This window comes from Numenius arquata, chromosome 5 (genome assembly GCF_964106895.1).
Source record: "Numenius arquata chromosome 5, bNumArq3.hap1.1, whole genome shotgun sequence".
Classification (NCBI taxonomy): domain Eukaryota; kingdom Metazoa; phylum Chordata; class Aves; order Charadriiformes; family Scolopacidae; genus Numenius; species Numenius arquata.
The window spans coordinates 44,327,368-44,339,418 of NC_133580.1; the positions used below are offsets into that span (position 1 = coordinate 44,327,368).

The 12,051-nt window shown below is 38.7% G+C and overlaps 1 protein-coding gene across 4 annotated transcripts in view; it reads left to right on the forward strand.

Moving 5' to 3' along the window:
* PALLD (palladin, cytoskeletal associated protein) overlaps window positions 1–2,648 on the forward strand; it is a 198,928-nt gene extending 196,280 nt beyond the window's left edge. For all 4 annotated transcript variants that reach the window (XM_074147949.1, XM_074147948.1, XM_074147951.1 and 1 more), the window contains one exon: window positions 488–2,648. In XM_074147949.1, coding sequence (XP_074004050.1) covers window positions 488–663 — 176 coding nt within the window. In that variant the 3' untranslated portion in view covers window positions 664–2,648. The remainder of the gene's footprint in view (window positions 1–487) is intronic.
* The last annotated feature ends 9,403 nt before the right edge of the window (window positions 2,649–12,051 follow it).

The window sequence follows — 12,051 nt, forward strand, 5'->3', positions numbered from 1 at the left end:
GGTGGGGGGGAGGGAATGGGAGAGACTGGAATGATAACCGATGGTTTCTGGCGTGGTGGTGGTGGTGGTGGGGCTTTTGAATTAGAGACTTGGCTCAGCACACCAGGGGTGGCAATGGAACCTGGTGATTTCCTTTCATATACAACAAATAACCCTGGAACAGGCCTGTCACTGTAATACTAGTTGCACGGAAACAACCCCTTGCTGTAACCCTTCTCCGTGACACAAGGAAAGGTAGGAAGCAATGCCAAAAAGGCAAAGTGACAAACACAGATGCTATTGTTGTTACTTACCACATCTGAGGGTGAAACCAGATGCCGAGGAAAAAAACCACCACCAAGAAATGAAACAAACTTACCTTTGACATAATGGTTTTCTGCTGCTCAGAAATTAGTATCTCCTGTACAAAGGGCTGATTGTGCATCTGGCAGGCTTTGCCGCACAGCGGAAGATGGCTAACGTTGTTTCTTTCCCTTTTCATCTACAGCTCAGTGGCAACAACCACCTCAGACGACCAAGCCAAAGAAGGTGCGGCCCTCAGCCAGCCGATACGCTGCACTTTGTGACCAAGGACTAGACATCAAAGCAGCTTTCCAGCCCGAAGCGAATCCAGTCCACCTGACAATGCAATCATCTGGCTTGGTAGAGAGCGATGATCTGTAGATCCAGCTGCCGCTTCCATCATTTTCTTTCAAAGCAGAAACACTGAAAGCCATTGCCTTGACCAATGATACTCCTATGTCACTTTATGCAAAGGCAAACACCTTCAAGTACAAAAGATAAACAGCGAACACAATAACCATATATTCCTTACTCATTATACCAAATTAGAAGAATAGATAGATTATTAATAGAAATGTACACATTGCACAACAAATCACATTCACCAGTTCCTTATACCTAAGTTGCTTCAGCTCTTACGAATAAACCTTTTCATAAAGGCCAAAATACATCAGAGACAGATTTTTCAGAAGAGAACACTGTTTATCACTACGTGCCTTCATAAGCAGTAAGTAGATGCTACACGATCTTAATGGTGCCAGATGTTTTATTTGAGGCCATTAGGTCACAAAGAGAATTAGAATGTATGGTTATCTATAGTTCTAAAATGGCAATGCATTCTGATAGCTACAATGAACAAGTGCAATACTGTAAGAATAAAAACGGGAAAGGAGGAGGAAGAGAAACGTAAGCGAATGCTGTATCTCTGCAAACTGCTTTCTGTTCTACAATGAAAAAATATCTTGCCTTAAATGCTGTTGGTATGGACAATTCTATAAAGCAACATCTACACCATAATTTTAAATTCTTTCGTATTTTTCCTGTTTTGCCATCTAGGAGGCGGCTTACTTACAAACATACCGCAAAGACAATTTAAGCATAAGTAATTAAACTTCTTCAAGATAACGAAGAAAAAGAGCTGATGTGTAATAACAGTCTACTCCAGACCATAAAAATTGGTAACTAGATGGGGGGGAAAATGGTGGGGGGGACACAGCAAGAGGTTGAACCTCTCTGTGGATTTCCTGAAGACAGCCTGTAACCTCGTAATACTCTCATTCAAGAATCTGAAATTCTAAGGTGAGCCGAAAACTAGGGAGTGTGTATGTATGGGACGTTCGACTGTTTAAAGCTTGTGTAACGTGTATGAGGATTTTAGAAATGTACAGTAAGTGAAAAATGGGCTGAGACTGCAATATGAATTCAAATGACAAGTATACACCACAGGTGAGAAGCTTGCAGATCTGAGGAAGTAGAAAATGAAGATGGACAAAACCAACATCAAATCTGCGCCCCTTTTCTTTTTTTTTTTTTTTTCTTCTTACCATAGCATGTACCTCTGGTAGAGTTTATGTTTTTCTTCTCCCGATTGCAGACAAATGACAGCTCTTATAATGGGTAGAGTCTGCACGCCGTAGATGAAAAGCCTGAAGGCTGCTTTCAGAATGCAAGGCAAATCCCCATCAAACCAGAGCCCCACCTAAGGCAGACCTGACTCGGTAGTTTTAAATTAGACCCAAATGAATTTCAGATGAAGGGGAGGGAGGGATGGAAGAATTACCAGGCCTGACAAGAAAAATGAGCATTTTGATGGTACGAGCATACTTTGCTATGAAAGGAAAACACTGTATTCCTTATATGAAGCACATATATGGTATCTTTCATTATTTATAATAAAAGTGTTGAAATCTTTTATCTCGTTCAGTTATTCAGAAGTCCTGTACTTAGAGGGTTTTTTTTTAATTTTGTAATTGTGTACACCATATATTGCATTACTGCTATACATGTATTGCTTTGTAAGTACACAAAGTTTGTTTTGTTTTTTAGTGACTAATAAACTTTAGCACATAAGGTAGTACTATTCTGGTGCAGGATATGACCAGCTACGGGGATCGTTAATCTAGATTAACGTCATAGTCTGTCATGTGGGAATAATCTGATTCTATTCTAGAAAAAAGTATGTCATATCATTTGCCAAATTTTTCTCGACTGTGACATGCTACTTTACCCTTTTGTTTAGCTTCACTAGCATTATTTTGCCACCTTTTATTTGTATTTATAAAAAAAAATGTATTATCATTACTTTGGATTGTTGTGCTGATATAATGTGGGTTTAACATCAATAAATATTACACAAATAGAAAGTTTTCCTTCTGGTAAAGACTATTAACTGTTTCAGTACAAGCACGCAAGTGTAACATTTAAAAATTGTAAATACTATGACTACAGATGAAATGAGGGCTACATGCAGCATCTAAAAATGACTAGAATATATTAGAATGCTCTGCTCGTGACCCAGAATCTTATTGAAACAGAACAGAGGAACACGACCCATAAATTCAGAGAAACTTTTGCCAAATAAAGGTACCTGAAGATGCTTTTTTTTTTTAATAGGTTAGAAAATAGGCAGGTCTATTTTGTGTGTGTAGTAATTGCAATATGCATCACTTACAGCTGATCCTAAGTAAAGGGCATGGTCCAAGTGCTGTTAAACTGGTTTAAGAACAGTCTTCCAAGAAGGCAATATCAAAATTAAAAAAAATCAAATGTTAAGATTTACTTGTAAAATCCTGAATATTAACTAACTAGCTTCTCCTTCTTTCCTTTCTGTGCAAAGACACCAGGAAAGATACAAGATACTATTTTTTTTCTTTTAGGTTTACATTTCAAGCATTGATCACTACAAACAGAATTATCTCAGCAATTAAGTGAGTACTGACATTAATGGTGATGCTGTAACTGAAGTCAATGGCGTTCTGTCTGCTTACAGCAAATTTGGCTTAGACACTAAAAAACTGAGGCTGCTCTTGTGAGCTGGTTTAAGATGAGGTCATCATCACTTTTTGCCTCTGTATAAACGTACAGACACACACTTAAGTAGTAAATCACATCTCTAAGCAGCAAAGTTGTTTTTATGAAAACACTCAGCTGTGCTGTTACTTGGTTACTGGGACTGTTTGGGTTTACAAATTCAGAGATAGAAGTGTGGCACAAGGAAACTACATACTTTTCAAGCCAAAAATCTGAAATTCTTGGAAGCATCAAAGTAACTTTCAGCAGTTTAATCTCCCTCCACAAACTCCAAAGATAGACAGTACAACTTGAAAGTTCACTTTTATCATTTCATAGGACTAAAAAAAGAAGTCCTAACTTTTTGCAAGACTTCACGTTTAGCTATGGGAAGACTTCAAATTATTTAGGAAGCTGCTCAGTCCAAGAGCATTCAAAGCAATCGAAGACTCAATGAACTACATTCAGGACGATGACAGAAACCTCTGTCAAGAGCACCAACCATGAGGTGCAAAACTCCACACGCGTGAAGTTTTTTTCAGCTGGTGGTGTACCTCACCACACAACACCTTTATCCTGCAGCTTCATGATCAGAGCAACAATTAGTTAACATATAAACAATTTTTTTCCATCACAGCCAACTGGGAGTTGGGGCTCAAAACCAAACTACAGCACAATTTGAAAGCCTAGCTTATAAATCCTAGTTTCTTTCTATATGACCGCTTTCAAAGACCGTTTTAATTCATTTAGTTTGTATGCTAATACATGCCTTGATTCTTCACATATGGACAACTACATCCTTATCTCCACAAGCAGCCCAAACGGATTTAATACGTAAGTACTTCGTGAGATCATGTTATCCATCATGTCATGATGCTGAGGAGATCAGCTGCATGCTCTGGCCGTGTGTCCCAGCTGCCCGGTATAGATGGATTAATGCATGGACCGGACATGCCTGCTCAGGTTATGCACGTTGACAACAGCCCTGATTCACTGCCTCACAGTTCAGCTGTACGTGCAAGGGGCAGAATTTGCTGACATTTAGCCCTTTCTTCTGAAGTAGCTAAAAGAAAAAGCCCTCCCCCTCCACAGTTTTTCTGTTTGAACAGAACCGTGAGCACTTAAGACACATCAGGCAGACGAAAACACATCTCCTGCCCCAACGAATTTACAATCAATTCCAGACAGCACACGGTATTCTTTACAGTTTGCAAATGTAATTGAGAATTAAGGTACAATTTGCATCCTTTTACAAAAGTGATTAATACATAAAATAACTTCCTACTCCACTGAATTGTTAATAAAACTGTGTTTGGAACAAAGCTCGGCTCATGTTTAGAGCAAAAAAGCCAGACTACAAGCAACAGTACCTGTTCAGCAATGATTTCAGCAGCCGTGCAGAGGAAAACGAATGAACTTCAGTCCAACGCCACCAGAAGGAGAAATTTTTTGCTTTCTAGAACAACCGCAGTGCAGCAGGTAAACCTGGGGGGGGGGGCAAGTCTTGCAACCGCTGTCACTTGCTAGTTCTGTAGTAGAATAAATGGTCCAGAAACAGCTGCAGAACAAGAATGGAGAAAAAAACCAACAGCACGCGGCTGCTACTCAGAATGATAACATCATTTACGGCAGCAGCTCTACAAATCTCATCACACTGAATGGATTAGGGTTGGGGTTTTTTTGCCTGAAACTGTTCTGTTAAACACACAACTAAACATGATGTCAAGCTTTTTTTGGCCAACTCTTGGCCCAGACATTACAGAGCACTTCCACAAAGAACAAGAGAACAAGTACAAAAATACATCACCAAGGACAGGACCTTTCCAAGCTACTGCAAAAGGTGTTGAAAATACCTAGTAAGATAAGACTTCCCATACAGCAGGCAACACACCTCTCGTCTGCTGCAGCTTAAGAACTAGTGGATTTTGGAGATGGCTTTTACCTGCAGCGTCTGCCCGATAATTGCCAGAGTCATTTGTAGAAAAGGGCCTGCCTAAAAGAGAACCTGTTCTACCACACTATTCTACAGTATAATGCACAACTGTTTCTTATTAACATATTAACTCACTTCCTCCTACAATACTTCAGAATCGGATTCACTGAACATTTTTGTGATACATTGTTAATCTACAATAAAAGTTTTACCTTTCTTAAGTTCTGTACTAACTTCAGCTGTACAGTTTCTGATCACTTACTAATTTATGTTTAATAATGTATAATAAACAAAAATCTAAAATCAAATGTCATTCTTCTATCAGCACAACTGTTAGCAAATCCAAAGATCTTGAAATGTATGTGAATGATGTCATTTCAGGTATGGAACAGCAGCAGCTTTCAAGAATTTCTGTATGTAAAGTTCCCGATCCACTCTCCACTAGAAAAAAAAGTGTAATTACATAATGTAATTCAAACTCTAAAAGAGGCTCTGATGATAGTCGTTTCCCCTCAAAGTCCTGTATACGAAAAGCAAAGCACAGTTAAAAATCTTAATAGAAGACTGAAGTAATTTTTAAATTATTTTTAAACTTTTTCTGAGCAGCAAATCCATTGAACAACCAGCTTCATAAAAGCAGAACAAAGCTTTCATTTGTGATTATTAGTGTTTTGTTGCAATACCTAAAAATGACGGTAAGAAAAGGCACACCTACTGCTAATACACTGGTATTCTAAAAAAATCGATTTCAAGTCAGCCTAAATACCCTAAGAGTGGAGATGGAATGTCACAGTGTTGCCAGTCACTATTTCCAAGGTCTTATGACATTAGTGATCTGTCTTTGCCCAGAGCAAGCGGCATCCAAGCCTAAGGTGAAGCAAAAAAGAACACAGCACCTTCAGTGGGGAGGAAAAATATTGATGATCAGCGCGACTCCGCTGCCCTCGCTTCACAGTTCAGATTCCTCCTGGCCGCTTCTAGCAGATGTCAAGTCAGGATTCAGGACTGAACTCCCAGCAAGCGTGGTGAGCTCAATGTGGAAGTCAGAGGAAGGTGACACAGCAGAGCATTAACCAGCAGTTAGTACGGCAGAAATATAGTTCCTATTTACAAAGGATAATACACTAAGGGGAACTTAAATGAGCTGTCCTTTTTAGAGGCAAAACTAAGTTTATTACAATGCAAGTAACTCTTCATGGACAGCTTCAGCTGAATATGTCTGAATAAATCACTTCTTTTGAACAAAACTGACCTCACGTACTAATAATCTAGTATATTTGGTTCTCCCCCAAATGGAAAGACACCACCTTATTCAATGACAGATACAGGCACACAAGAAGCATTACTGGAAGCCGGATAATACAGGATTAGGAAGAAAGGCATCATGGTGCTAATAGAAACAAAGATTTTGCAGAAAACTTAGTAAACACCTTTGCAAAACCGTGTAGCAAGTTAACCTCACTAATCTAATATTTACAGATCAACTGAATACAGCTTCACTGCATAGCAGAAAGCTCAGCGTGACCTCCACTCCGGGCCCCTGGAAATTACGGTGAACAAGAAAACTATGGGTGCACTCCATTCTATATGCCTTCCAACAAAGAACTACAACAACGTGCAGGGAAAGGTCCCTTCCAACCTAAACCATTCTATGATTCTATGATTCTACTGCTGAGAGAGCCATCTCACCACCAGAATCATATATGCCCACTAAATGGCATCTATACAACACACACACAGGGGCTATATTGTTTCTTTTCTTTAGGGTTGCAGGAAGTTTTCAGTAGAAATCTACCTGAAAGAAATTTGTATAAAAAGTCAGACTGACAGCAGCAGGAAGTAAAACACTGGAACCGAGAGCTTTTAACAGGTCTTCAGCGTATGGGTGGAGATCTGTTTACAATACAGGCTCTAACATATAGATGCAAGATGTTCTTTTAGTACCTTCAGCATGAGAAGTACAGAGCTGTGAGATCTGCAGATTAGAATCCACAAAACATGAAACTGCTTCACTAACATGCTTCAGCAATACCATCCAGTCAACCTGCAGTTATCCCGAAACTGTTCAAAATAACGCAGCAATTTCAAACCCGTTAACAAGCTACGCGCGCGAGGCCACCTCAACAGTGCCAGCCAGCAGCCTGGGAAACGGTGACACCCACACAGCTCCATTCGCTCGGGCGGTGTTAGCTCAGTGGCATCTGCCCCCAGGCTCCCACTGACATTGTCCTACTGTGAGTATAACGATACCAGGGAAGATTTGGTGGGTTTCACTTGCATGTTGTCTCAACATCTTTGACATCATCAGGCCCAAACTAGCAATTTGTTACCAGATCTCCAAGTAGCCAAAGCAATTTTTGTTTTAACAACTACGACACAAAGAGTAATTTCTGTTTCAGAATGTGAGGCTATAATGGTGAAATACATGAAGAAAAAAAGGAGAAAAAAAACCAATAGAATTGGATCTGACGTATTTTAAAAAGAGTGAAAAAACCATGACTGTAGGTTTCAATGTATTTTTTTCTATGAAATGAACAAAAAATACCCCAGATCTTAATGGATATGAGCTGTTAATACGAAAAATAAAAGTCTAAAATACTAGAACAGTTGTGGTCATAGTCATGGTGATCTACAGGTATCTGGCAAGGTACAGGCAGAATTTGTTACTAACTCAGTAGACATATCTACAGCAAAAAGGAGCCTTTAGCGCTGAAATTGAACATAGCCTGCTGGTGAAAATAAAATGTAACCTGGGGCTTCTGCAGAGTTCTTAAAAAGACAATGCTCTTTAAAGACTTCTCTCCACCACTACATTTGCCCTCTCTTTTCAAACACTGACCTATCACCTGAATTAAGTGGGTGTACTTGGTCTTGGAAAGTTCAGTTTTCATTAGCTTTACCTAAATGAACCACAGTATGCTTAAAAAAAAAAACAAAACAAAATAAAACAGAAGTATCACACTATTGCAACAGGCAATGTATGCTTCAGTTTCATGCAACAGAACCTCTCACACTATGCAACACATCAAAGGAGGAAAATTGGTCTAACACCAATAGATAATCATTACAATGTATGTTTCAACTGCAGATAATAATGTAATAAAGAGATTTTGAAGGCTGGGATTTAGATACCCACTTTCTATCCAATTTCAGTGAACTTAATATTGAAATCCTCTCTAGCTTTAAAAATCATGTCTCACGTCCCCAAATAGCTCAGGATACATGGATTTGGACAGGTAACAGCAACGCCAGCTATCAACTTTGTATCTACACAGGCAACTCCACTTCCCAAAAACTGCATAGACACTAACCAAACCTTACCGATGTAGTAATATGCCTTAGGATAGACTGCCCTCAGGAGGCTGAAATGAAATCTCTTCATGGGATACCACACACTAACACAGGACACTTTATATGCATCTGTTACCACAAAAGAAAGTCTGTTCTTTGCGACAGCTCCTACATACAGCTGCAGTATTAAATAAAAACCTCAACAACAATTTGTGTGTCCTGCTAGAAACTTCTACTGATGATAATGAATCGCAATATATGCCTCAAAAGCAGGAGAAGACTAACATAGTGGGTTCACCACAGCAAGTTCTATGTTACAAACACATTTCTTAAGAGATAAGCGGGAGAAGCAAGGCTCCAACGGTACTTAACAAAAGACTATAGGAGAGTTTTAAGCAATGTGGCAGGTGAAGAAATGGCAGCTGAATAAGAGCACATGCTCTCACTTCTATTAGAAATGCAATCACAGAAACTTTGTATGTCTAATAAGAGACTGAACTTTTCAAAATTCAGTTGAGAAATCATGATAAGTAAGCCAAGCACACAGTCCTACTCAAGAACACCCACATGAAAAAAAAACCAATATAGCTTAGCAGCACAAGACATAAAACCCGAATGTCTGTTTTTAATCAAGGGCAGTGACATAACAAGCACACCAGAAACATGATGGAAGCAAGAAAAATAAGCAAGATATTGATACAAAATATATAGGAAAGTCATCAAACTAAATATCTATATATTAACTCACCAAATCAAATATGGATTTAATTTCCCAGCCTAATAAGGTAAACTCTGCTGTTAGACAATATTATTACCCACACAATTAAGATGAAGGCAGTAGCTATGACATTCAAGGACTATAATGTAACTGTAATGAAAGACGGCAATTATCAGGTTGGATAAATGTCACACGAAAGATCACTTTTTAAGCATATTTTTTTCATGCAGCCGGTCAGGGCCACTAAACGCTGGCTGCAGTCCCCAGTACGAGTCCTGAGTCAAAATGCTATTTTCAAAGACTGGCTTTGTGATGGTAATTTTTATTTCTGTGAGAATATTGACCAAGTTTATTAATAAAAACTAAAGTCCACTACCCCAGAGTTCCCTAAAAAAGGAGCAACATAAAATAAGGAAATATACTAAAATGAAACCAAAACAACAAGGAAAAAAATTAAAATGCAATGCTTGACAATAACACTCAGATTGACTGTATGCACTGAACTTCAGTATGACAACTATAAATACACACACCAAATTAAAGGGTTTGGGGGAGGAGGGGGAAGCTGGCATGAACTAAAAGCTAGTAGAATTTAAAAGCCAACCTCCGTAAAACCGGCAGTCTAACTCTAGCAGTCAAACGGAATCTGTCACCGAATGTAAAATTTAGACAGATCAGAATGTAGAGGAACAATTTACAAAAGTGCACACAAACTGAACACCACCTTAGGAACAGGTACTGTGCCTGAATAAGGCAAGCAGATGATCAAAATGAAAAGCAAACTGCTCAGGGAAGGCAAGGCCACAGAGAAAAAAAAAAAATCCCCAAACTCTGAATAAAACCTTAAATTGGTTTTTGGTTCCACGCAGGAACTTGAGCAGAACCTCTACAGGCAATTCACTGAAGCTTTTACCTCTCGGAGCAAAATATCAGAAAAGGTTACAGAGGAAAGAGTGACAAATGGCTGGGGCTGGGGGCTCTCACTCCCTAATGCTAAAGGAAATCAGTAACTGCAGTGTGAAACTCCTGGGTTAAAACTGCCTCATTATCAAATGACTGGAAGCCAGCAACAGTGACAGCAAGCTCTGGGGAATTCTGCGGGTGGAAGAATCACTTGGTTTTTAAGAAGGGATTCCAGAGGGATCCAGGGAACTACAGACTAATTATATTTTTCTATACATAGCAAATTGCCAGAAATTGTTCTAAAGCTATGAAAACAACTGTATAAACATATTGAGGAAAGTCAGAGTTGCTTTTGCAAAGGAAAGACATGTTTGATAAACATTTTAGAGTTCTTATAAAGACTAAAAAGAAATGAGAGTAAGGAGATCTAATACAGCACGCTTGAAATTCTAAAAGGCATCTGACACATTCCCTTGCCAAAAACCATTAAAGATGCTGTGATGCCAAGTGAAGTTGTCATATCAGTAAATTGTTTAAAGATAGAAGAGAAAGGTTATGAATCAGCAGTCACTCTTTCCTAAGGACAAGGATTGCCAGCAGAACACCACAGGCACCTATGTCGGGGCTACCAAAGCACAACCTATTCATTTGGGTTCTGAGACAGCAATTTCTGAAGCCCATGGTATATTCCAGTAACACTAAGGTACTCAAAGTAATAAAGGGATAAAGGAATTAAACAAAACATTGCAGAATCGTTTCATTCAGGAAATGGGTGTTAAAACCAGCAGACTAAATTCACTGTAGATAAATGAGAACAATTCATACTGGGGAACATACAAAAAATCAGTCCTAAATACATGTACAAGGAAATGGGCTCCAAGTTGACCATTATGACTGAGTTATTGTTCTTGTATAGTTTCTGAAAATGTTAAGTGTAAAGGTTAGGAAAAGGCAAAACAATCAGGCATTATTTTTGGAAGCAATATAAAACAAAGCATCCTTTCTTTTTTCCTGATAAATCCACAGCGAATACTGTGAGCTATTCCACCTGCTCCTCCTTCCTTGAGAAACTGGAAAAGTAAAGGACAACAAAGATGACATAAAGTACAAAAGAGCTTTCCAGCAACAAGCAACTAAAAGAAATAAGATTCTTCAGTCTGAAACAGGAACAACTGAGGCAGACAGGATACAACAAAGGTCTACAAATTCAAGAGGTACACAGAGAGAGCACAAGAGGGTTGTTATAAAGTCTCATCAAATGTGCAGGCTTCAACCAGAGCTATCAAATGGCAAATTCAAATGTATCAGATTGCTGGAAGTACAAGAGTCTTCTAAGAAGACATCACCCCACACTTGATCTGCTACCTACCCTCTGCATTCACTGCTTCCACTGTCTGAGACATCACACCTGGCCAGACAGAACCCTCGTCTGACAAGCAGGTATTACTCCTTACAGTAGATATACACAGTACACACTGAAACAGATTACTGTTTCTAACTAGCTTTCAGTTCTAATTTACCAGTTTGAAGAAAATAGAAAGAGAGGTCTTTTAAAAATATGACTTTAAGGCTACCAACACTTTAGTCTAGTCCTATAGCAACAGCAGTAATAAAAACATACTATGTATTCCAATATTTTAAAAAATTACTTAACAGCATACTGAGATTCTTCTGAAGGTGTTATGTCAAGATTTAATGACAAATATAAACTACAAAAGCCATTGCTAATAACTTATTTAACAGTTCCCTTACCCAACAAAACAAGGGATAATGATAATTAGAGTCAGAACTCGCTAAGAGGAAACTATTTTTACTCTCTTAATTTTGGCTTCTGGTCAAGATATGTCGGACAGGCTTTGCCTCTAAAATACTAAGGACAGGTATGGGCACCAGCCAAGTTACTGACATATTACTA